Source organism: Carcharhinus amblyrhynchos, chromosome 5 (genome assembly GCF_965287045.1).
Source record: "Carcharhinus amblyrhynchos chromosome 5, sCarAmb.v2.hapA, whole genome shotgun sequence".
In the NCBI taxonomy this organism is placed as follows: Eukaryota; Metazoa; Chordata; class Chondrichthyes; order Carcharhiniformes; family Carcharhinidae; genus Carcharhinus; species Carcharhinus amblyrhynchos.
The window spans coordinates 107,614,055-107,641,795 of NC_137328.1; the positions used below are offsets into that span (position 1 = coordinate 107,614,055).

Here is a 27,741-nt window from a genome sequence, read left to right on the forward strand (position 1 = left end):
AAAATTTGATTTGGAGCGACCACCACTGTTGGAAATGAAGTGGCAAGTTGCTGGGTTTTGTGAAGAAAGTTCCAGAGTGTAGGGTCTGGTGAAAGTTGTGTTGTTAATGGAGGGGGATGGGAACTGAAAATATAGCCATTTTGAGAACAATCATTTGTACAATCACTTGCAGGACCTGAACAGCACAGCCCTCCAAGCCTGCACCAATCACACTGTCCTATTTAAACCAACCACTTATATCTCTCCATTCTCCACTTATCCAGATGCCTTTCAAGAGAAGTCTTAAACCATTGCCACAGTTCGGTCCACTTTTGGTATTTACAACAAATATAACACCTTATAGAATACAGAGCAATTTGTTAAATTGAATGATTTAATCACTGAATGTAATACTTGCTGGTAATAATATAAAAGCAGATCCTGCTTTTTGCTTCTGAATTTCTACTACTAGATGCTGCCAGCGTATCTGAAGTCATTGGCTGGAATTTTTTTTCCCTCCGACATCAGTAATGCAGTAGTTTAATTATAAAAGTCATTTGCACTCATGTAAAACCACACTGATAATAATTGGACTTTGCCCATGACTAGCACAAGTCACGACAAGGTTTGGCACAAATTACCCATGAAAGAGCATTAGATATGCAGGTCATATTAAACAGCTACATTGTATTCTAATATAAACAACTGAACATGATCACCATGGGACTTGTTTCACATAAGACTCTGCAAATTAAAAAAAAGCCTTTAAATATAAAACAAAAAATCTTTAAATACTGAAAATGTAGAGCAAGGCAATCAGCATCTGTTAAAAGATGTGTTATACCCCAAATGTTAACCTGACTACTTAACTTACAGGTGAGGATCTATTGTATTTTCACCCTACAGAAGCAGAGCTGAGATTGATTACCTCCCCATCAGCCTTTCCTGTATTGATGCAAACACATACTGATACATCAACTAGACATATAGCTTAGACTGCAATATTACTGGGACTCTATCACTTAAAACTATTTCACCCTCAAAGGAAACAAAGAACAGTACAGCACAGGAAGAGGTCCTTCGGCCCTCAAGGCCTGCACCAATCACACTGTCCTATTTAAACCAACATCCCTCTACTCTCCATTTGTTCATATGCTTATCAAGATAAGTCTTAAATGTGGTTAACGTAACTGCTACAACCACCTCACTTGGCAGTGCATTCCAAGCCCCCATCACTCTCTGCGTAAAAAACTTCCCCCCATCCTTTCCCTCCTTATCTTGAACTTGTGCCCCCTTGTAATTGTCGTTTCTGCCCTGGGAAAAAACTTCCAACTGTTCACCCTATCTATACCCCTCATAAATTTTTTAAACTTCTATCAGGTTGCCCCTGAGCCTCTGTCTTTCCAGGGAGAACAATCCCAGTTTATACAATCTCTCCTTATAGCTAATATCCTTCATACCAGGCAACCTCCTGGTAAACCTTTTCTGCACTCTCTCCAAAGCTTCCACGTCCTTCTGGTAGTGTGGTGACTAGAATTGAGACAAAGTATTCCGAATGTGGCCTAACCAATGTTTTATATGTTTTCAACATTTTCAAAATACTTCTTGGTATCTCTAAATTCAGCTTCATTGCTAAACCCAGTATATTTTGCAAAACATTTATCGCTAAAAACATACCTGGGAAGCAGGTAGCTAAATGTTCCATGAGCGCTTCCTGTGTGACCGGCTTCCTTGAAGCATTCATTGCCGAGATGGCCAAGCAAAGAATTTCCCCGAGTGGAATAAACTGTGACTGGCTGATGGGGGACATACTGATCGGTGACACATCACCTATGGATCAGACGTAGAAATAAACCTCATTAGATTTATTATGCAAAAGACAAGCTCTAAATTTATTCTGTTTAAAATGTACACTCCTCAGTACCCACTGATCAAACAAATACTTTATAACGGGAATCAGTGTCAATATAAATCAGATATTTGCATCAAAATAAATTATGTATCAAAAGTAACATGTTGAAAACTGGCACATAAATCTGACACATGAACTGCTACTAAATTAATCCATATATCTATTCTGTACCTCCCTGCTCTTTAGTATATAACAAAAAAAAATCAATGGTGTAACTAAACTAGAGCCAAAATAATATTGATGTGGAGAAGCCAGCATTGGACTGGCGTGAGCCTGGGAAGAAGTCTCAAAACACCAGGTTATAGTCCATCTGGAATCACAAGCTTTTGGAGCGCTGCTCCTTCATCAGGTAAGTGGAGAAGTAGGTTTCACAAACACAGCATATAGAGACAAAGACTCAAATGCAAGATAATGGTTGGAATTCAAGATTCCTAGTCAAGATTCCAAATAAATCTGTTGAACTTTAATCTGGTGTTGTGAGACAGCAACATCTCCAAATTCAAAGTCTGTGGTCTGTACTGAGTTAACCAATATTATTTATTAGTGTCACAAGTAGGCTTACATTAACATTGCAATAAACTTACTGTGAAAATCCCCTAGTCACCTCACTCTGGCACCTGTTCATACTAAGGGAGAATTTAGCATGGCCAATGCACCTAACCAGCATGTCTTTCGGACTACGGGAGGAAACCCACACAGACACAGGGAGAACGTGCAAACTCCACACAGACAGTAACTCTAGCTGGGAATCGAAACCCATAGTGACGTGAAAAGAACACGCAAACTCCACACAGATAGTGACTCAAGCTGGGAATTGAACCCGGGTCACTGGAGCTGTGAGGCAGCCGTGCTAACCACAGTGCCACCGTACTGCCCCCAGGATTACTATCGATTTTAACTTGCTCAGCTAGGTTGGTGGGGAGAGGAAAAACATCTAACAGTATTCCCATTCCCAACGAGCATTCAATCACCTCTACTGCAAAGGTATGCACGTGGGTGCTGTGCAAAGGCAGGATCAGATTCATTTATGATTTTCCTAACAGTCTTATATACTGCTGCTACTGCTATTACTGACCAAATGCACATGTACACAATGGCTGATTTCAACAAGATCTTGTGTTTTGGTTTGTCTCTACGATTGGAGTGGCACTGGGGCAGCACGGTGGTACAGTTGTTAGCACTGCTGCCTCACAGTGCCATGGATCCAGGTTCAATTCCTACCTCAGATGGCTGTCTGCGCGGAGTTTGCACATTCTCCCCATGTCTGCAAGGGTTTCCTCCGGGTGCTCCGGTTTCCTCCCACAGTCCAACAATGTGCAGGTTAGGTTGATTGGCCATGCTAAATTAACCCCAGTGTCATGGGATAATGACACTAGGGTAATGCAGGATAAACATGCGAGGTTATGAGTGGGATTGTGGTCGCTGCAGGCTCAAAGGTCCGAATAGCCTCCTTCTGCACTGCAGGAATTCTATGACTCTATGAGTATAATACTACCTTGTCAGGAAAGACTGTCTTTCAGCAAGGGATTGGTAATGCCAGGTGGGGAAATGGGAGAGAAAAAAGTGTGACAAGTCTCTGGAATATAGTTCAAAGGAATAAACTGTCTAATAGAAATTATGTTTTTTTTGTCGTTTTTCTTCCTTTGGTAACACATGCTGACAGAGCTGTGTTCGTAAAATTACAAAATACGTTTGGGAGATTCAAGACATTTTTAATGATTGAGATTGCTATCAGAACGGCCAGTGGAAGTACCCCATTTTATTGCATGCCCTCAGCATTGACAGGACACAAATATCTGTGCTTTATTTATTCAGAAGTTGTCAGCACCTTTCTGCAGTGATATACTGCTGCAAACTGCAAGTTGTGACAGTGGAACACAAAGCGCAATCTATAAATTTGCACCTCTGATGTCAAGAGGGTATTGTTCTCCTGTGCACTGAGATGCTATTATTCTTCATTACGGACCTCTGGCACCGATTCAATCTGAAATACCACCTCTGATTTCCCAAGGCAGAAATAAGGCAAAAAGCAGACAAAATATACATTGACGAACCAAGTCAAACTCATCAGTTTTACATTTTTTATAGGCATGAGCAGTCTCAACATTAATAAAAATACATCCACGAAAAGCTAAGCGAGAATTGCATACCTCACCCAGAAGTTCTACATACTCTACTGTTTGTTAATCTTTTTTTAAGTACTGTGCACTTCATTCACATTTTTCACCACTCTGACATTTCCTGCTTTACAGTCCTTCACTTTTTGTTATATATTGCTGCACAGATGGAAAGTTTGTGACATCCTAATTTATTCCCCCCAAAAAGATCTGCTTTACTTGTCTGTTGGTTTGCAATAAAATCCTGGAAACTGAATCACAGGCACTTGAATCGTAAAGTGGGCTGGGGATTAGCACCCTTGTTCTGTGCTTGTTCACAATGCTACATTTTGGAGCATAGTTTCATGGTTGTTACAGCGTAGAGAGTTACGATATTGTAGCATAATGTGGAGACAGCCTCGCCGAAGGAAAAAGTCAGGTCAGCGTTAATTAGAGTTTTCCCCTTCTCTGTTTACCTTTTTCGCAGTTGGCAAAAGTCTTGAAATAATGGAGTTTCTGTCTCCGATGTTTAAAATGGATGGTCGGGGGAGGGAGTTGAAATTCCACAGATTCCAGCAAGATGCTGGAGGAATGACAGGTCTAAAGTTAACAAAGGAAAGCAGCTTAACACCTAAAGTAAATGCCAAGGGGATAGCCACGTCAATTTGGAAGGGATTTCCTGCTATTTAGTGCAACTTCAACATTGGTGCAAATTCATACCAAAAATGCGTTGTTAGGAAATTGCTATTAGTAGAGTATAGTGAAGCCACTATACGGTATTGGGTTTGCTTGTCTCTAACATCTAATGTTTGAAGTAGGTCCAAAAGTGGCACATTTAATATTTCAGTTCACAGGTTTTTTTTACATCCATCTCAGGTTAAAATTGCACCTGAAAGACTGAGGCCGAAAACCTACCACCCAGAACGGGAACCTCCGTTGGCGTCAGGCCCGAGCGAGACCGTAAAATCCTGCCCTATATCTCCAATAGTATAGCTCTGCTTCCGTACTGCACTGCAAGTGTAGGCATAGATAGTGTGACCTTTAAGGTATCAGAATTATCCCTATTTCATCGGGGTCATCACCTGTTCAAAATGGACGCTAAAGCAAAGAGATGGGGACAGAGGACAGGCAACCAAGAATTTCATCATCGGTGGCTCTTGAAGAGGGTGACAAAGGGGAAGAGGAAGGTAGAAACAACAATGGGATATAGAGAAAAATTTGCAAAGCACTGAGTCTAGTTGTTCGAGGAACAATTGCGAGAGTACACACCACCGAAAAGAGTCATCTAGACTCAAAACATTGGCTCTATTCTCTCCCCACAGATGTTCCCAGACCTGCTGAGATTTTCCAGCATCTTCTGTTTTTGTTTCAGATTCCAGCATCCGCAGTATTTTGCTTTTAACTGAAAAGGTGGTTATTTACTGAATCATTATCTGCATAATTTATATTCACAAGTGAAGATGGTCACTAAAACGGTGGACATTGAGATTAGGACAAAAGCAAATTACTGCACGTGCTGGAACCTGTAACCAAAAGGCAAAATGCTGGAAAATCTCAGGTCCGGGAGCATGTGTAAGGAGAGGAAAGACTGACGTTTCAGGTCCAGAAGACCCTTTGTCAAACCTGAGATTAGGGCAAATTTGATTTACACTTGAAGGCTATCGCAGCATGAAACGTTTGCTACAGACGTTAACAGAGTGAGAAACTTTGCATCTTCTACGGAAAAACTGGAGCGATGGTTGAAGCAGGGGAAAATACAGGGTAATAGGGCAGACATTGGGCTGGATGGCCTTTTGTACTGTAATGCTGCGTGGGTCTAATTTTTTCTGTTATCTCAAGCTCATAGCTCAATCTAAATTTTCATTCAAGACCAACAAATTGCACTGTAAATAAACAAATGTTTAATGGCAGTTTTTAATCAACTCTGCCAGTGTTGTTATACAATGAACTGTTAACAAATCCTGATGGTCCATTTCCTGTGAGTGTTGCCTGACATTTTAAAACTCCCATAAAAGTCTGTGAGCTGGGCAACTCTGCTTCTTTCCATGAAGCTTACTACTGTGCTGCAGCATTGTCACTACCCCATTTATCTGATTTTGCAGTGAGAAGGTGATGATGACAGAAACTCTACTGAGGTTTCAGGAGGGAGACAGTGTTGTGCGGTGCTGCATAAATGACTAGTTATTTCCTAATTGTGATGAAAGACATATTTTTCAAAAGCAGGTCATGGTTTGCTAATATTCCACAGCAGAACTAGAAACCGGGGATATAATGGATCTGCGATCCTTCCATCGGGAGAAGGGGGGCTGTTTTTAAAACGTACGCACTGGGAATCTGCACTCCGAAATTTTAAAAAAGCATGTTGAGTTAAAGCCAGCAATATACAGTGATGTGCACAGTTTATATTGTGTCTGAGTATAAAGAACAAACAACAAAAAAAATTACAGAAACAGGCCCCCCAAGCCTGCACCGACCATGCTGCTCGGCTGAACTAAAAGCCCCTACCCTTCCCGGGACTGCATCCCTCTATTCCCATCCTATTCATGTATTTGTCAAGAAGCCCCTTAAAAGTCACTACCATATCTGCTTCCACACCTCCCCCGGCAGCTGATTCCAGACACCCACCACCCTCTGTGTAAAAAACTTGCCTCATACATCTCCTTTAAACCTTGCCCCGTGCGCCTTAAACCTCTGCCCTCTAGTAATTAACTCTTCCACCCTGGGAAAAAGCTTCTGACTATCCACTCTGTCCGTGCCCCTCATAATCTTATAGACTTCTATACACTGATGCCTGAGCACCGCATTAGTAAGGAATGTAGTACCTCTTTCATTTGTAGGGTTGGGTAGATTAGGTGAAGTATTTACATGACAGCAGGTAAAATTGCGGCCATCTGTCTTGAGTGACAATGAGGCTATTTACAGATGTAACAAGACACCTCACTTCATGCATGAAAGAGAGGGCAACAGAAGCATTCAGGTGAAACTGGCAGGGGTGGGGGGGGGGAGGGGGGGTGGGTAGTGGATGGTGCGTGGGGCCCCACAGTTTTACTGAAGCATTTCACCAGGCTTCATTGTGATTTAGAACATGTTTTCCTGCCTCAGAAATGTTTCCCCATGAACATTTCATCATCGTGGTGATGAAAGCGTGGACTTAATCTGGCAGATTCCTTTTCTGTTCACAATGCTTTCAGCTTCCTGCTTCGGGAGAAAATATCCTGGTTGTACTTCTTGCTGCTTTGTGTAAATTTGGTTAACCATTTGCAAGAATTCCGCATGTGAAGCAGCAAGAATGGCTTTACAGTTTACTACCTAGTTTTACCCACAAGAATTAGATTTCAAAATGGCACCAGAGTGTGGTGACTTCCTGCGAGCTATGCACAGCATTCCCTCAAATTCTAACTTTTACTCTTGTTCTATGCTTTTAAAATTCTACTCTTTTAAACTCTGAAACAATGTTATAGCTGTAACACTACATTCTGCACCCTCTCCTTTCCTTCTCCTTGTGTAGTATGCTTTGTCTGTATAACATGCAAGAAACAATACTTTTCACTGCATACCAATACATGTGACAATAATAAATCAAATCAAATCAAAATGGTTATATCATAGAATCCCTACAGTGCAGAAGATCATTTGGCCCATCGAACGTGCACCAACAATCTCACCCTAGCCCTAACTCTACATATTTACCTAACTAATCCACCCAACATCGCCATAACACCAAGGAGAAATTTAGAACGACCAATCAACCTAATTTCACCACTCTGGACTGTGAGAGGGATACAGTAAACAAGTCTCACAACACCAGGTTAAAGTCCAACAGGTTTATTTGTAGCAAACGCCACTAGTTTTCAGAACTGGCTGTTCCTTCAGCCAGTTCCGAAAACTAGTGGCATTTGCTACTGGACTTCAACCTGGTGTTGTGAGACTTCTTACTGTGTTTATCCCAGTCCAACACCGGCATCTCCACATCATGACTGTGAGAGGAAACCAGAGCACCTGGAGGAAACAGATGCAGTCACGGGGAGAATGTGCAAACTCATCACTGACAGTCACCCAGACAGACAGTGAGGCAGCAGTGCTAACCACTGTACAACCCCAAATGAATCTTCAGTGCAATGGCAGGGAATCAAACCTGGGTCAGCTGCTTGGAAAACCACTATGCTCACCACTATGCCACCATCGCTCAATACATGTGACAACATTGCATAAGTTACTTTGCTTGAGCAGACTAACGGGGAACTGGACACAGAGAACAATCCCTGCATGAGAATGGGCACACAGAGTACCGGGTCTGATACCGGTGAACCGTGCAGGGTTACTGGGCATCCCCATACAGCTCACCTGTAACACAGCATTGGATTTTAAAACTGCTGTAATGCTGAGAGTGTCTGTCAGGTAGCTTCAAGTGGCTGTCGGGGTGGCACGGTAGCGCAGTGGTTGGCATTGCTGCTTCACAGCGCCAGGGACCCGGGTTCAATTCCCGGCTTCCATCACTGTCTGTGTGGAGTTTGCACATTCTCCCTGTCTCTGCGTGGGTTTCCTCCGGGTGCTCCAGTTTCCTCCTACATTCTGAAAGACATGCTGGTTAGCTGCATTGGCCTGAACAGGTGCCGGACTGTGGCAACTAGAATTTCATAGTAACTTCATTGCAGTGTTAATGTAAAGCTTACTGTGACTAATAAATAAACTTTACGTTTTCTTTAACTTCTGGGAGGGTAGGGACGTGGTGGGTGGGGAGAAGGGAGTCCAGAGATGGTGGGATGAGGGGAATGGGGTGTTTGGTGGAGTGTTGCAATGGTGAAACGATACGAATGAATGGTGTTTGGCTCCAAATTCAGGTAACTTATTTTTTTTAAAAAAAACAAACTTGGCTTTTTAGTGATGGCCTCTAGCAGTCCCCTGAGGGATTGTCAGTTACGTCATGCATGAACCACTTGCCAGTCTGGTGTTGGCTGCATTCGAGGCAGGTCAGTTTTGAAAAACGTGGCCTTGAAAATCAAATAAATCATATGAACCACATGAAAACGTAAACCATATGAAAACGTATTAACCATATAAACCATATGAAAACGTATGAAAACCATATTTTGCCAGTTGCAAATGCTGGGTTTTCTGCAGAAAATGCTGGAAATTTTCAGCAAGTCTTACAGCATCTGTGGAGAGAGAGTAAACATTTCTCTCTGCACAGATGCTGAGGGACCTCTTGAGATTTTCCAGCATTTTCTATTTTTGTTTCAGATTCCAAAATCCACAGTATTTTGCTTTTATATTATCACACTGGTTTTCTGCCTTTACCAACATATATGCGTGAAGGCTGCCTGGCATGCAGACTATTGCACTATAGTTTGAGCGCAGATTCATTTCTAGGATCTAAGTTTTTAACTGGTAGTATTTGGTGTGATGAAACAGACAAATAAACCAAGAATTATTGGTGCATCAGTGCCACTATAATTCTCAAATTGCTAACGCTGACTTAAAGGTTTTCAAGCTGAGCGCCACAAGTTTGAGGGGAAATGATGTGGGTATGGAGAATCTGGCTGCAGGGATATCCTTTGTTTGGATGCAGGATTCAAGGACTTAGAAATGTAGCTTAAAGGATTGAAAAGCAAAATAAGCAAAGTAGCCAAATATGTTTTTAGTCGGAGGCCAATAGAAGTGTAGACCAGATTATATAAGGATGATGGAAGAATAAAATATGACCCATGTTTTAATAAAGATTTGATGAATTCTTGTTTGGAAAAGAGATATGTTATTCTGTACTCATGGCAAGGAACTTGATGGCAGGCTTGGAAGCATATGGACCAATGATCTTCTACCCAACAGATTACTCTGCCACGAGAAAAATATAATATACTCTTGCTCTTGGTTGCAAAAGTACTGTTGCCAGCTAAGCATGCAGCATGATTCCCTTTATTCTACCATTTTCAGCGGGTCATAAGAACATAAGAACATAAGAAATAGGAGCAGGAGTAGGCCATCTGGCCCCTCGAGCCTGCCCTGCCATTCAATAAGATCATGGCTGATCATGATCGGCCTCAGACAGTCCGTCCTATATTGTTACAGAGCACAGGCTTTCTGTTTTCACTTCACAAAAACAAACAAGTGCAGATTTGCGGTTCCAGAACACTGCCTGAACACCAGGTCATTTACACCAAAGGATAACCATGTGTCTTCCCCTGTGCTGCATTTTGCTGCATACCCCCCATTATGAATTTGAGTCAAAGTAGGGACTGAGTTTTTGCTCCCAGATTCAGAATATTTCTCAGCTCCACAAACCTGCCCCAGGACAAAGTGCCTCAGAAGTTGTGATTTTTATTCCAGAGCGGTTCTCCGAGAGTCGGGCAGGTGATCCCGGAATGAGTGCGGAGGCGACTGGGTGCAGAGATGAGCTGGGTAAGGGTTGCCTCGGTGCTCTGGCAATATTGAAGTTTTACAAGAAACAATAAAACACAGAACAGTCCTCATGAACTCCCATGCCCCATCTATGTCAACCCATGCCTCCTATCTCCTCTAATGTCGACGCGCATCTCCATCTCCAATCTATGCCCCTCTGCCCATCTCCATGTCTCATATGCTCCCTCCCTCATGACCCTCCCATGTCACCTCATGCTGCTCTGTCTAGCCCTTACACCAACTTCATGCCTACTTGTGCCAATCCATGATCATCACCTACCGCCCTCTGCTGTTGGACCTACAATGCCAACTCACCCAGTATCCATCATGGGCTGACCTCAAGAGCTGAGCTGAGATGAAACATTTAAAAAAAAATTCTCATTCATAAAAAAATCTACTACCAAAAAACATTTTCAGTCATCCAAAAGAGAAACATTGGCTTTGTTCTTTGTCCACAGATGCTGTCAGATTTGCTCAGATTTTGCAACATTTTTTGTTTTTGTTTCATATTCCAACATCCGCAGTAATTTGCTCTTAAATAAGAATGAGTGAGTACAAATGTGATCTGAGAAAAATCTTTTTCATATGACTGGTTTGGGTCTGGAATGCACAGCCCAGAGGTGTGTTGGACGCAGGTTCAATTGAGGCATTTAAGAGGCATGAGGTGATTATTTGAATCAAAACATTCTGCAGGGGTACAAGGAAAAGGCAGGGGAATGGCACTGAGTCATGATGCTCATTTGGAGAATCAGTACAGACAGGGTGGGAATGGCCTCCTTCTACACAGTAACGATTCTGCGATTCTGGGTTACCTCATCTCTCTAAAGGACTTCACAAAGTTCAGATCTGTTCCTACCAGGTCTAACCTGTGCCATGTAGCGTTTCACACACATGGGCACAAAAATTAGACATGTATGAAGGCAGCTGCTGATTTATATGAGCCATGAAAAGATCGTACAAACTATACACCAAACCATGGCAACAATATCTGCTGTGCCTGTCAGACTCAGACATTTTCTAAACGAGAGGCAACACTAAACTAAATGTAGACTTACATGTTAACGTTTTTGTCTTTTTATTCCGCAGGTGTTGGTCCACCTTGTTGTCAAACAAGGGGCATGCACACGGTTGGGTCGTGCGTGGGCTGCTCTTGGAGGTTCCGGGAGTGGCCTAGTACTTCATGGCAGTGTGTGTGCTTGATCCTGGACCAGTAGACGGGCGCCGCAACAGCTCAGTGATTAGCACTGCTAGCTGTGCAGATGCATGGATTTGGGCCTGTGTCTGTGGGAGTTTGCGCATTCTCCCTGTGGTTGTGTGGGTTTCCTCCGGGTGCTCCGGTTTCCTCCCACACCCCAAAGATGTGCTCTTAGGCTGATTGGTATTCCAAATTGACACTATTCTCCCCTGAATCTGACTGAGTAGGGTCCCATTCGTAGACATGCAGGGTAGAATAGGTGTAGGGTGATGCGGCGGCGCGGGCTCGTTGGGCCGAAGGGCCTGCTTCCCATGCTGGGTTGTTCTTTGTTCTTTTTGTTAAACAATGATGTTGCAAAGCTGGCCAACTATTGCAAGACATGGCATCTCTATCAACAAAACAGTTGCAGGTATATTCAACCTTCACAATGTCAGTACCAAGTAGGAACTCAATATCTCCTTGAATAAGGGGTAGTAAATTTAAAACAGAGTTGAGTAGAAACTACTTCTCTCAAAGGGTTGTGAATCTGTGGAATTCACTACCCCAAAGTGCAATGGATGCCGGGACAGTGAGTAAATTTAAAGGGGAGTGAGACAGATATTTGATTGGTAATGGGTTGAAGGGTTATGAGGAGAAGACGGGAAAATGGGGATGAGGTGCTTATTAGCCATGATCAAATGGTGGAGCAGACCCGATGGGCTGAATGGCCTAATTATGCTCCTATATCTTATGAACTTATGAACTATGAATTGGAAGAGACTGAATCACAAACAACATCCATTTATCTTGGTGATACCTTTGACTGAACACTGATATCGCCTGAGCAAGATAGTAGCACAGATCAAAATGTGAAACAACCTCCTCAGCAAACTTGCTGGCTCTTCATGGAGTGCAAATAGTTAAACATTAAGGACCTCAACTCTTGCCATTGTTTACTCCAATGCAGAGTACTACGCACAAGTTTTGGTACAACTCATCCCACACCAATCATGTAGATACCCAGCTCAACACAACAATGTATGTCATGATCTCCGATCAACTCGATTCCCCGGCTTCCAATCCTGAGCAACATCCCACCCCATCGCAAAAGGAGGGAGACTGCAACAAGAAAGCTCCTGGAGAAGGTTTCCATCTGCCTTTGCCTGCTGCTATACAAGGATATTACCAATCCATGTGCTGCTTACCTCCCATCACACCAGCCTACGTGGCTAAGGTCACATTGCCAAGGAATAACAGAGAAACCCTATGGGAGCAGGAATGGAACAAATACGTCACCATTAAAAATCACTTCCTCATCACAGATCCCACAGCCGTCCACTCGGCTGCAACCTACCATGCCAGCATTCGGCACTCTGCACTGGCCAAGGTCTTTGTGCAGCAAATCGACACAAGTGGGGTCTTACAGGGATCCTGGACTGCAGCTGTGGTGCACCCCAATCAATGACTCACATCAGTGACGACCGCCCCCTGATAAAATTCAGCGTAGGGCTCAGAAGCTCCATTTAGTCGCTGTGGAAGTGGTGTCTAGTTTGGTGATTACAGCACACACTCAAAAAACAAATGGATAGGTTCCTCGTCATTGTGAAAATCCAGGCTTAAATCAAGCCCACAACTGCAACCTAAAAAAGCGTCTCTATTTAAAGTTTGTTTATTAGAGTCACAAGTAGGCTTACATTAATACTACAATGAAGTTACTGTGAAAATCCCCTAGTCGCCACACTCCAGCGCCTCTTCAGGTACACTGAGGGAGAACTTAGCATGGCCAATGCACCTAACCAGCACATTTTTTGGATTGTGGGAAGAAACCGGAGCATCCAGAGGAAACCCATGCAGACACGGGGAGAAGATGCAGGCTCCGCACAGACAGTGACCCAAGCTGGGAATGGAACACAGGTTCCTGATGCTGTGACAATCGTGCCTGAAACAATCTCTTGAAATGACGCAAGGACACCGTCAGCCATAGGGAGGCACGATGGCACAGTGGTTAGGACGGTTGCCTCACAGAGCTAGGGACCCAGGTTCGATTCCCAGCTTGGGTCACTATCTATGCAGAGTCTGCTTGCTCTCCAAGTGTCTGTGTGAGTTTCCTCTGGGTGCTCTGGTTTCCTCCCACAGTCCAAAAGATGTGCTGGTTAGGTGTACTGGCCATGCTAAATTCTCCCTCAGAGCACCCGAACAGGCGCCAGAGTGTGGCGATAAGGGGATTTTCACAGTAACTTGATTGCAGTGTTAAGGTAAGCCTATTGTGACTAATAAATAAACTTAAAAAAATCACAACCTTCTGCTTCCTTTTAATTCAATACATCGCAAAACAAGCGACTCAACTGCAGTGTATGTTCCACATAGTTCAATGAGCCTTCCCAGCCCCACTGAAAAAGTTTATGACAGAAAATCAGTTCAGAGAAACCCATTATTACTATCGGCATACTGCTTTGTTGCCAGCTCAGATTGAGAATTGGCTGTGTTATGAGGCCAGAGAGTACAAGGCAGTTAACCACTGCATGTTCAGCTGAATGAAATCCATCTGTCTGGCTATTGTTATGTCTTTCTGTAAATGAAAAAAAAAGAACCATATTAATGATTTGAAATTGCAATTCCAAACCCTTCCGAGTTTAAATTACTGTAAAATAAACAACACTGGGGGAAGTGAAATGTTAGACCAAAACGCATTATGCAGCCACATTACACGATTCAGCAGGTTCGGAATCTGTAATGCCTGCATTGTTACAAGCAAACACGCAGCACCACAATCCTGGTCTAATATTTGAATAAATTTGCCACCTTACATTTCTGCTCAACAAGTACATCAATCATACAATACTTTACTAATTTGTTAGCATGTGCAATGGACAAGTGATTGTGCATCTGTAGGGGAATATTGAAGTCTAGTCTGATCCTGATGTGCTCACAAAAGATCAATCACAACAAGGTAGCCTCTGCAACACCTGCCCCTCCCCCTATCCCGTCCCACCCACCCCCCTCTCGAATTACTCCAATGTTTTTGCTGAAAGAGGTTTGCATTCCCTTTCGTCTAGAAGGTGATCTAATTGAGATGTTTTAAATGATAAATGGATTTAATAAAGGTAGCTGCAGAGAAACCATTTCCTCTGATCAGGGAATGCAGAACAAGGGTGGCACAGTCTTAAGGTGTGGAGATGCCAGCGTTGGACTGGGGTAAACATAGTAAGAAGTCTCACAACACTAGGTTAAAGTCCAACAGGTTTACTTGATAGTACCAAATTGTGTGTCTGTTTGATAGTACCAAATTATTTGGTACTACCAAATAAACCTGTTGGACTTTAACCTGGTGTTGCGAGACTTCTTACAGTCTTAAGATCACAGATGATGAAACCAGGAAGTATTTTTCACAAGAAGGATAATGATGTAAATTTAAATTCCTTTCCCCTCAGGCTGCTGGACCAATTCAAAGATCGCAAGATTGATATCGGCTGGGTTTTTTTGTTTTGCGTGGGCATCAAGAGATGAAGATCAAAGTTGGTCAGTAGGATTGAGGTACATTGCAGCCATTATCGAATTGAACAGCACAGCAGGTTCAAAGGCTGAATGGCCTACTCATGTTCCCAATTCCATCCTTGGAAGGTCATTTCAGTTAAGAACACTTTACAATAAGAAATGCTTGCCACTTGCTACTCTCTACTTTTATCCTGTCCTTTAGATCAAGAACAAAATAGAGTTTTGAATTTATTTTTCCCATTCTCCAAGATTTTTTTTTCCTACGCATAAATCCTTTCTCTGTCACTTTCTTTCTAGGTGGGAGTCCAGAAGTTTCTAATTTATCACAATGTAGTCCTCTGACAGTTGGGGTCAATCCTTTTGTCCTTCTTTGCAGCACTTGTAGGAACTGAACGTTTACTTGTGACCAGAAGAGTACACGGCACTTAAACTGCTTCACCAACTGGGCTGGTTGAGGTCATAACAGAGGCTGAACAAATCACTGAGTTTTCTGACTGGACCAACTTGTTTCAGTAATAGTGCCGTGCACCAATGAACTTTTCCTGGTTCCTCCATGGCAGCGCTATAGTTAAGAAAGTCCATCAACGTTTCTACTTTCTCAGGAGGCTAAGGAAGTGTTTGGCATGTCCGCTACAACTCTCAGCAATTTTTACAGTTGCACTATAGAAAGCATTCTTTCTGGTTGTATCACAGCTTGGTGTGGCTCCTGCTCTGACCAAGACCATAACAAATACAAAGGGTTGTGAACAAAGCTCAGTCCAATCATGTAAACCAGCCTCCCATCCATTGACACTGTCTACACTTCCCACTGCCTCAGGAAAACAGCCAGCATAAATCAAGGACTCCACACACCCAGGATGTATTCTCTTCCACTTTCTTCTGTCGGGAAAAGGGTACAAAAGCCTGAGGTCACGTATCAACCGACTCAAGAACAGCTTCTTCCCTGCTCTGTCAAAGTTTTGAATGGACCTACCTTATATTCAGCTGATCTTTCTCTACACCCTAGCTATGACTGTAATGCTAGATTCTGCACCCTCTCCTTTCTTTCTCCTGTAGGTACTCTATGAATGGTTTGCTTTGTCTGTATAGCACGTAAGAAACAATACTTTTCACTGTATTCCAATACATGTGACAATAGATCAATCAAACCAAATCAAATCGGAAATATGACAAGGTGAGAACAAAAAACAGAATTCAACCTCTATTAAAGCATCACCTTCCATAAGATCTAACAAGTTTCATCCAGAGATATGTACATTTTGAAAAAAGAACCATGAACTCAAATGCATAAAACGCTGGTCAACAATTGGAGTTTAGAAGAATGAAAGGTGATCTTATTGAAACATTTAAGATCCTGAGGAGATTTAAAAGTGGATGCTGTTGGAGGGACTAGGGATGGAATTCTCCCATCCTGGGTCTAAGTCCCATGGTGGAGGTGGGAATGTGGTGTGGAGGCCTGTGGAACAGGCCATATCTTCTGGCCCCAACCTCATTAATTATGCACCCGACGGTTGTGCATCATATTCTGTGACGGGGCTGGCCTAATACACATTGTCCGTTATCGTATCCAGGCACCATATCAAAAAGGCCCAATGTCATTGACCAATTCTGGATGGTAGACTCCTGCAACTGAAGATGATGGATCTTCAGGGACATTCTGAGGCCAAATAAGACCTTCCAAGAAGGAAAATGGGCCTCCAGGGATATTCTGTGGTTGGAAGATAAGTCTCCTCCAGAACACTGAATCTAAAAGATCCACCAATAAATGCACACCCCACCCACTGCTGCGGCACTCCAGGGTTCAGGTTTGCCGGCAGCCTCCATTTCACACTCTGGAGGCAGCTGCCGATGCTGTTCAGGTGAATCCTGACACTTGCACATTATGTTGTTCCAGACATGTTTTGTACCGGTGTGTCTTCCTGCTGGCGTTGCAGAGAATTGGTCAAGTCTTCATTTCTCTCCCATTAGCGGAATGTGAATGAGCTTCATGCCGGCGTCCAGTGGATTTCCTGAACTGCCACGAGTGGGTACCAGCGGAAGATTCCAGCCAGCGTAACACCAATTTTTGGGCCTCCAACCAAGTTCTCCCCCTCCGCCTGCCTGCCTGCCTGCCGTTGAACCTGCTGGCAGGAACATAGGTGAATTCCACACTGGGGCAAAGAAGTCTCCCATTTAACATGGAGATGAGAATAATTTTTTCTCTGAGGGTCAAGACTCTTCGGATTTCTCTTCCCTGGAGACAGATAGCGGCAGGGTCACTGAATAATCCAGAGGTAAATAAAATTCTTGACCAACACGAGTTATTGGGGATGGATGGCCGAATGTGGAACTGAGGCCACCAGTCTGCCATCATCTTACCGAATGGCAGGGAACGCTCTTGGGCTGAATAGCCTGATCCTGCTCTTAATTTGTATGTGCATATGAATGTACATAGCATCTTTGATATAGAAAAAAGGTCACTTTGAAGTAATCAAAGAACCCAAAGCAGAAGATGCTAGGAAGGGGCAACTAAAAGATTGTTCAAAAAGAAATGTTTTAAAGCAGCCTGAGTAAGATTTTAAAACAAAATAGAATCAGACTTCCTGGACATCTGGTCCCACAGAACTGCACAAACTCGGTTCATCAAAAAATAGATACTTCCATTTCAAATACTATGTAATGCACTCTGGCAGACAGTGTTAACCTTGGCCCATGAGCAATGTCACAGGGGACATCTGAGCTTTCATTAAAAACTAACAAATCTGAACTCTGAGCTGGAGCATATTTTGGCTTTTGTAGCTGCAGTGAAACGAGTATTTGAAATGATCACATCTTAAAATTTTTGAAGAAAAATGTGTTGTTCCCCAGGTGCTTGGCCAACATTCATCCCTGAACCCAAGCCATCAACATTACTGGTTATTGTGTTGTTTTGCTGTGCAATTTTGCTGTGTATAAATTCGGCCACATATGCAGCAGTACAAGTAATTACCATAGGATCATGGACTCCTACAATGCAGAAGGAGGCCATTGAGTACATTGAGTCTGTACCAGCCACAGTCCCACCCAGGCTTTATCCCCATAACCCCAAAACTCCATGTATTTACCCATAGTCCCCCTGACACTAAGGGGCAATTTTGCGTGGCCAATCCACCTAACCCACACATCTTTTTGGATTGGAATTAGTTTGGAATTAGTTCTGACTTCCAGAAAACATAAAAGTCTTTATGTAAATGCAAGTTCTTTCTTTTCTCTTTGTGGCTTTACCAACATAAAAAGCACCTTGTGTACTCAAGCTTTCATTTAATTTGTAGTGGGATTTTGTGCATGTTTGATTCCTCACTGTTTAATACTTGAAAATATGTACAATATGAATGACAATTCTTTTCCTAACATTCTCTCTGTACTTAAATAGTAATGAACAAATTAACTTTAACAATGCACAAACTGTATCATTCATTTGCACCTCCATATAACAAATACAGCTGTATCAATATTGATGTTCCAGTTTCTCATAGTACTGCACTTGGCATGTTCCAGTGTGTGTTAATGATAGGAAAATGCCTCCCTATTTCCATAAGGACAAAATTCTGCAGCACAAACATCAGGCTAGTTTTCTAATGTCCAAATCCATGCAAGGCCTACATATGACACTTGCAGGGCTGAGTAAACTTTTGTTATTTAACAGTGTCTGTTTTGCATAATTTATTCATACATGGGGACTGAGATTAACTTGCTGTTACACTAAGTCCCAGAAGTACTTCTAAAGTTCATGCTCTAAAAATAATTTGCTTCAATAATTTTTTTTATGGAGCCAGCCTGAATTTGTATCTCCATTATAAACTGTAAATATAAATATATGGGAGGGAATTCTCCCATAGTTCTGCCCCTGGTGCGGGTGGTGACCGTGACTCTCCCAGGCAAAGGCTAATGTGAAACCATACCATATCTTCCGTTCCCATCCTATTAATTATGCATCTTGGATTTTCGTGCCGTATTCCATGGTAGGGAGGACTTAATTGTGCACATCCTGCCATCATGTCTGGATGCGGTATTGAAAAAGCATCCAACATCAGTGACCCACATTGAAAAAAAAGATGGACCTCATGGGAAAGAAGATGGTTCTCCAGGAACACTCTGGGGCTGGAAGATGGACCTCTTCCAGAGCACCGAATCTAGAAGATCCACCTGTAGATGCTCCCCCGCCCGCTCCTGTGGTGTTCCGAGGTCCAGAGTTGCTGGCAGCCTCCATCCCTGAACTCCAGAGCCAGCCCCAGGCATTGTTCAGGTAAGTCCTGACTTTTGCACACGCTACATTGCTCCAGACATGCTCTGAACCGACGTGCTTTCCTGCTAGCGTCGCAGAGAATTGGGAATGTGAGCGGGGAAAAGATTCCGGTTGGGCCTCCACCTGTACCCAATTAGTGGAATGTAAATTAGGTTCTTGCCGGCCACCAGCGGGTTCCCCGATCCACATGGTGGGAGCCAGCAGAAGATCCCGTGGGAAATTCATGCTGGTGTAAAAATAATTGTTGGGCCTGCTGCCAAATTCTCAGTCCACTCATTGCCTGCCAGTGAACCTGTTGGCAGCAAGGGAATGGGAAAATTTTGCCCATGATTAAGATGGTAGCTTTGGGAGGAAGCAATGCATCTTTGTTACTGGATGCTAGTAGGTTAACCACATGTTAGAAAGAATGAATTAGTTTTAATTTATAAAAGAAGAGCCTTTTTTTCACTCTGCAATTTTTGAATGAAATCCCTCCTTCCTCCTGTAGGCAGTAACTGTTGCTGGGCACAGTTCCACAGGATCTGAGGTCCTTTGGTGCTTAGGTAATTCTTGTGTAAAGCTGGACACAGTACTTGTTCGTCAATCTAAGCATCAAAGCTGAGTTTGACTTGGTTAGATCCTAGACTCTCGCCAACTTTTACAGATCCACCATAAGAACATAAGAAATAGGAGCAGGAGTAGGCCATCTAGCCCCTCAAGCCTGCCCTGCCATTCAATAAGATCATGGCTGATCTGAAGTGGATCAGTTCCACTTACCCGCTTGCTCCCCATAACCCTTAATTCCCTTATCGATCAGAAATCCATCTACCCGTGACTTAAAGCATCCTTTCCAGGTGTATCACAGCTTGGTATTGACCAAGAGCAAAGGAAATCACAAAGAGTTGTAAATGAAGCCCAGTGCATTGCGCAAACCAGCTTCCCATCCATTGATTCTGTCTACACTTCCCGCTGCCTCAGCAAAGCAGCCAGCATAATTAACCATGCACTCCAGATATACTTTTCGCCCATCATCTTCCATCAGGAAAAAGATACAAAAGTATGAAAACACATACCAACCGACTCAAGAACAGCTTCTTCCCTGCTGACATCAGACTTTTGAATGGTCTGATCACATTAAGCTGAATTTTCTCTTCACCCTCCCTGTAATTGTAATGTTACATTCTGCATTTTATCCTTTCCTTCTCTCCTATGTACTCTATGAATGGTAAGTTTTATTTGTATAGTGTATAAGAAATACTTCTCAATATGTGACATTAATAATAAATCAATTCAATTCAATTCAAGAAATGAGGTACATGCATTACAGACAACATTTACTGGACAACAATTTGGAGTGAGATCACTTGTCAATTCTTACTCTCCCCACTCTGTGGTCACTGAAGTTATCATGGCCATCCTGAAGCAAAAGAGAACTGGGACTATGTAAAGGTTAAAGGTTAAACATGGTTGATCAGAAAGGTTGTCAGGAAATTTAGGATAAGAATGAGAGAGCTGACAAGGCTAGAGGATTCATGAAGAAAGGTCAAGAGGACAGGATTCTGGTGTGTGAAGGAGCAGCCAGCGATGGTGAAGTGGAATGAGTAAAAGTCAGGGTAACCTGGTATTCAAGGAATAGATGGTTTAAAGCTTATTCATTAGTGTCACAGGTAGGCTTACATTAACACTGCAATGAAGTTACTGTGGAAAATCCCCGAGTCGTCACACTCCGGCACCTATTTGGATATACTGAAGGAGAATTTAGCACAGTGAATGCACATTACCAGCACATCTTTCAGACTGTGGGAGGAAACTGGAGCACCCAAAGGAGTCTCACGCAGAGATAGGGAGAACGTGCAGACTCTGCACAGACAGTGACTGGTCCACCAAAGAGAAACTGCGGGTGGCAGAAATCACTAAAAGAATGGAGCAAGGCTGGTGAAAAGATCTGAAGGTACAGCTGAAGATGTGTTAAACTCCGTTTATTGGTGTGGTACTGCTTGACAAAGGCAGGAATAAAAGGACTCCGTTGGTGAAGACTTATAATCTGAATGCATTCATGGAGTTTGTACATGGTAGAAGTTGGCTAAGATACATGACAGAAATTCAGGATTTCAGGAGCAAAGAGTGGATGGGGTGAGGGGGGAATGGCTGGACAACTAAGGGCTAAATGATACAATGCTGAGATCAGCCAACTCAGCAGAGACCAGTAATCGAGCCTGGAATTTCCTGGTCTGTGAAACTCCGAGTGTAATACATTGATCCTTTGGGAGGCTATGTATGCATATTCTTCACTTTTAAAGTGCTGGAAAGACATAAGCTATAAACTAGCTTCATGGTGGGTCATTAAATGATCAGATTTATGGAACCATACATGTTCATAAATATTTAAACTTTTGACCACAAGAACAGTTCGAGATTGCTGGAGAAAAAAAATTCCACAGAGGTAGAATTGTGCTCTGGGATCAGTAACATCAACCTAAATAACTAGGAAAGTAGACAGCTCTATGGGTTAGCATCTCATTTAAAGGTCATAAATAAATTGGGCACTCATCGATAACGAGTTGAATACATGATTTACTATATCATTAAGCAAGATCTACAGAATATATTAAATGAAGGATATGTCCATGCAATTTACGGGTATTGACACCAACATTGAAGGAATAATGGGCAGTAATTAGAGCACTAGGCACCAATTTCTCAATGCTGTCGCCCACGCCCCAATGTGGCTGAAATACACACATGGCCATACTGGATCAGATGGTGGGCAGCACGGTGGCACAGTGGTTAGCACTGCTGCCTCACGGTGCCAGGGACCCGGGTTCGATTCCTGGCTTGGGTCACTGTCTGTGTGGAGTCTGCGCATTCTCCCCGTGTCTGCATGGGTTTTCTCTGGTGTGCTCCGGTTTCCTCCCACAGCCCAAAGATATGCGGGTTAAGTGGACTGGCCATGCTAAATTGCCCCTTTGAATTGGGGGATTAGCAGGGTAAATATGTGGGGTTAAAGGGATAGGTGTTATCGATGCAGGCTTGATGGGCTAAATGGCTTCCTTCTGTGCTGTAGGGAATCTATAATGTTGGCTTCTTTCTATTGGCAGCTTAATCCAAGCAATGAGCTCTTAGCATGCATTAATGAGGGGCCTAATGTCTGTTGCAGGATCTTTCCACAAAAAGAGTCAGCATGCTGTACCTACACCTTCCCCGTTCAGCATGTTTTTCAGGTGCTTCAGCTGCCTAATCAGTAATTCAAGGGGTCAGGTGGAAGCTGCCAGTAGAAGGGTAAATTTTCACATTTAAGCTTGCCTTCAGTCAAGCCGGATCCTACAACTGGACTATCGGGGAAGGCTGCAGGCATGCTGGCCTTTCTGACATAAGGGGTCGCTATGTGGAACTGGAAAAATAAAAAAAAGGGTAGTAATTCTTCATAGAAATTTACTCAGCACAACCTGTCCTTCAATACTAGAATGGCAATCCATCAATTGAGTCTTTGTCTATATATTGTCCTGTCTCAGGACCCAGGAGGAAGGTAAGAGTTGGGGGTAGGGAATGGGGACAGGGTTTCATGAGTAGAGGTGAGGGGGGGAATCAGAAGCAAGGCGAGGCGGTGCCTCTCAACAGGTAATCCCCTGCCCAATGCCCATGTCCTCAATTGCACATTGAGTGCCTTTGATTGAGGGACCCCCAACAACACCAGGCGACAAGCACATTTTTACCAGTCACGTACGATGGACATCAGCAGGCCCACCTGGAACTGGATTAATACCAGCAATGGCGGGAAGAGGTTCTGAAGGTGGGCATTAATTGACTACTTGAAGGTCTCAACTGGTGGTGGGCTGGGTAGGCTGATCATGAGCTTAATTCTGGTGCAGTTGGGTTCAGGTATGCTATGAACCCACCTGTTCAATTGTCCTTCCCATCTTCAAGCTCACCACTTCGGGAAGCAGAAGATTTTCAAATTCCCCCCACAGCCTCCCAGTCCCATTTCTGTTGCCTCCTCTGGCCTACAGCACTGCAAAATCTCTGTATTCTTCCAATCCTGGCCTCCTGCCTATCCCCAATTTTCATCACTTTCATCATTGATGGCTATAACTTCTGCGGCCTGGACCCTGGAATACCTTCCCTCACTTTTTCTCATCACCCACCCTCAGCTCCTGTAAAACGCACTTTAAAGCCTACCTCTTTGACCTCTTTCACCTGTCCTAATATTGCTTGATGTAATGCAATTTCAAATGTGCTTTGATAATTCTCCAATGAGGTACTTTGGGATGTTTCACTACCTAAAGGTCTGACAGAAATGTAAGTTTTTTCACTTAACTAGAATCAGAATGTGCTTTTACAATCAATGAGAAAGTCTTTCAACTCTCCGAGAATGTACGTAATGATGGACATGCTGGGTGGGATTTGGTACCCTCCCCTGAGGTGGGTTTTGAGGTCGGGAGGATGACAGGTGGAGACAGTGCCATGTAGGGGCTCCGCTGCCTTCCTGCCTCTGCCCTCAGTAAGTTAGAGGTGGGAGGGCTCGTGTACAGCCCTCCTGTCTCAGGACAAATTGGAGAACCTTTAGTGTGCAAGTAACGACTGCTTAAGGGCCTCAACGCCGCCGCCCTGGAATTCCTTCAGCAGCGGGCAGGGCAGTCACCACACAAGGAGCCCAAAAAGCAAGCCCTGTCGTATTTCCTTGTGGGCTTCCTGTTGGGCGTAAGAAGGGATCTAGCACTAGGTTGGTGGGTCGGGGGGCGTGGGGTTGGTGGTGGGGGTGGGGGGGGGGGGGCGGGCGCGGGGGATGGGTTGGGCTCACTGTGAGCCACCCTTCCCATTCCCAAGGCCCCCATACCAATGAAAACTACCCTGCCCTCACCACTGTGGTCCAGTTCCCTTGGAGATTCTGGGCTCACAATGGGTGCATTGGCAGCAGCCATTACTGCTCCCCGCTGGCACTACCTGCCTGTAATCTTGAGGTGGGAGAGCGGGTAGGGAGGTGGTGGGTGGACGTATGCCCCCGGGGTCTTTGATCCCAGGAAAAGCCTGCCGCTGGCGACCTGGGAGACCGGGCTTGATTTCCGCCGGCTGTAATCAATTCTCTGCTCGGGCAGATGTAGCATTTTCAGCCTGTTTTGTTTGCCGTGATGGTGTGACGTCTCGCGATTATATAATACCTCTTAACGTGATAACCAATGGTGGAGTGATTGAACTCAGGGAAGCTCGAGAGGATGGAATCAGAGCAGCGCAAATATCATGAGGGTTGTAAGCTGGAGGGGATTAAAGAGGAGGGAAAGGGCAAGGCCATGGAGGGGTACGCATACAGGGGTGAGAATCTTAAAACTGAGGCATTTGCTTAGTCTCCAGCCAATGAACATCGCTGAGCATCAAGGCAGATAAACGCTGTCAAAAATGTATTAAATGAACACTTACATAATCCTGGTGTGTCCGGGATTCTTGGAAGAGAGAAATAGTGGAGGACAGATTTACCTCTACCGACAGCCATCCCCATAAAACAAATTTCAGACCCAGCTGTTATATAAATAAATGGTGTGTTTCAAGCAGACGTCACCACACAAGGCAACCGTTGGAATCATCTTAACAGCAAAGTTCACTTTAAATTTGTTTAATTTATGCATTTTTAAAAAAAAATCCATGCAACAGGGATCCTTACATTTTTTACCACATATTAAGCCAAATAAATTGTGTAATTGCTTGACCTGTGCCAAAAGAAACCTGCACCTAAAAAAAGCATTTCCATATGCTGGGTCGCATCGAAGTACTAACTAGGCCCTCAAACCTTAAAGAACAGACTGGAAGGCAGGCTACAATTAGGAGTGTTTGAGTAGCGTGTACAGACCTGTTTTTTTTTAATTACAGTATTCCTCCATTAGTAGCAACTTGAAAACCACACTTAAAAATCAATTCGTAGGACAAATGCTTAGCCTTGTAAATGATCAGAACTAAACAGAGGTTGTTGTTTGTGAGTCTCCACCAAACGCTGTCCTTTATAAACTAGGTAGATCAGTAGCTGTTAAATTCTGCAGCGGTGGGAACTAAGTGCGGCAATCAAATACTGCATCGTTGTGAGTGAGGTACACTGTAACATTTCCACTCAGCATACCAAAAAACATTTCACTAAACCTTGTTGGGCTTTAACGTACATTAAATTATACCTGACCCGAATTGCTATCTAATTAATTTCTTTCCAGCGACCGACTGCAATTGTGTTTACAAATCCTCTGAAAGGGGAACCCTGTGGTGACACACAGAAAATGCTGAGAGCCAGGACCCGAGAACGTAGACAAAAACACATTCAAACATGCGTTCGCATTCGCACAAAAAAAAACAATTCTCCATGATACCTGGTGCTGTGGGATCCAGACCATGAATTTTTAGGCATTACCTCTCTATCTGCTTCAGCCTGCGCGCATTTCCTTTCAGGTTTTTCTAACCCCTACAGCCGTGAGCAGCTGTTAACAACACATGACATCATCACTCAATTTTTATCTGTTGTTACAGCTTAAACAGTTCACCTCTTCTGTCCTGGCCTTCCAGCATTTCCACTCTGTCCGAAGCCCTCGTGCAGCTCCCAAGCACAACCACATTTAGCAGCTAGTGCAGCAGAGAAACCAAATCCTTCATATCTCTGCTTCCCACAGGCAGTTTAATCCCCCAAAGAGTCTGAGGCATTTCGTCAATGCACCCTCCTGGTGTATTCACTTTGTCTCCTTACCCAGCATGCCCAGGCCATATAAAGACAATAGAGGTGTGACCATTTGCATTGTGATCTGCTAGGCAAGTGTTTGAAAACTCCTTCCTATAATGGCCATTGACACGCCAGTGGGCGGCCTGCTGCACCCGTTGGCATGGTAACGAGGCCTGGCTGCTCTTTAACAGAGTGCCACAGCACTTTTCTCCTGTCACCCAATTAAAAATTTAGCACCTGAGTTTTGCATAGAGGCTGAGAAATAAACAGGCAGGCTGAAGAACCTGTAGCTACCTGCGCTAACGTTCACTCAACAGGCAAGCAGACGGTTACAGTCCAGGACTAGTTTATATTAATCACGAAAAAGACTGGGGTCAAGCAAGGCCAAGGGACACTGCAGAAAGTTGCCATTTCACTTGATCAACAAATAATACACAAACGCACAGCCTATCTGCATCTATCTCAACAGCACACAGCACAAATACAATTAACATCTGGCTGCAATTAGTTTGGAGATCTATTACTTAATCGCTCTCATCTGTTTTGATTCAGTTTTCCATTCACGATGTTGTTATGGAAAGAAAACTCTGTCCTATGAAGGGCACTTTCATTTGAATGTTGGCAGAGGGCGGGACGGTGGCACAGTGGTTAGCACTGCTGCCTCACAGCGCCAGGGCCCTGGGTTCAATTCCCAGCCTTGGATGATCGTGTGGCGTTTTCACATTCTTCCCATGCCTATGTGAGTTTCCTTCCAGGTGCTCCAGTTTCCTCCTACAGTCCGAAAGGCGTGCTGCTTAGGTGCATTGGCCATGTTAAATTCTCCCTCAGTGTACCTGAACAGGTGCCGGAGTGTGGCGACTAGGGGATTTTTGCGGTAACTTCATTGCAATGTTAATGTAAGCCTACTTATGACACTAATAAATAGATTTAAAAAAAATTCTTGCCTCTGAGTCAGAAGGCTGTAGGTTCAATTCTAATTCAAGACTTGAGCGCAAAGCAGAGGTTCACACACGAATGCAGCATCGGTGCAGAGGGACCTCGGGGTCCTTGTGCATGAATCGCAAAAACCCAGCTTGCAGGTGCAGCAGGTGGTCAGGAAGGCTAATAGGATGCTGGCCTTCATAGCGAGGGGGATTGAATATAAAAGTAGGGAGGTCTTGCTGCGGCTGTATAAGGCATTGGTGAGGCCGCAGCTGGAGTACTATGTGCAGTTTTGGGCGCCGTACTTACACAAGGATATTTTGGCCTTGGAGGGAGTGCAGAGGAGGTTTACTAGGCTGATGCTGGAGTTGAGGGGGTTGAGCTATGAGGAGAGGCTGAATAAACTGGGCTTGTGCTCGTTAGAGTTTAGAAGAATGAGGGGAGATCTCATTGAGACGTATAAGATGATGAATGGGATGGATAGGATAGAGGTGGAGAGACTCTTCCCGCTCAGAAAGGACAGTAGGACTAGGGGGCACAGCCTCAAGATAAAGGGGGGGTGGTTTAGAACAGAGTTGAGGAAGAACTTCTTCACTCAAAGGGTGGTGAATCTCTGGAATTCTCTGCCCGTTGAAGTGGTGGAGGCTACCTCGCTACTATTTCTTATGTTCTTATGTTCCCCGTCCTTCGAATGAGATGCTAATCTGAGCCCTCATCTGTCCATGAGGTCATCAGAGACCTCATGGCATTATTCAAAGCAGAGCAGGTGTGCTCCTCCAAGGTTGCCGGGCAATATTTATCCTTCAATCAATGCTACAAAATAGATTATTGGGCTAT

The 27,741-nt window shown here is 43.8% G+C and overlaps 1 protein-coding gene across 6 annotated transcripts in view; it reads right to left on the bottom strand.

Moving 5' to 3' along the window:
- The window catches only part of LOC145343280 (storkhead-box protein 2-like), a 312,594-nt gene that overhangs the window by 37,415 nt on the left and 247,438 nt on the right, over window positions 1–27,741 (bottom strand). For 3 of the 6 annotated variants that reach the window (XM_080189416.1, XM_080189414.1, XM_080189415.1), the window contains exon 2: window positions 1,657–1,809. In XM_080189416.1, coding sequence (XP_080045542.1) covers window positions 1,657–1,809 — 153 coding nt within the window. Of the gene's footprint in view, window positions 1–1,656; window positions 1,810–25,680; window positions 25,766–25,810; window positions 25,982–26,010; window positions 26,082–27,741 lie in introns of those variants that run through there. The other 3 variants (XM_080189417.1, XM_080189418.1, XM_080189419.1) reach the window with 3 other exon arrangements.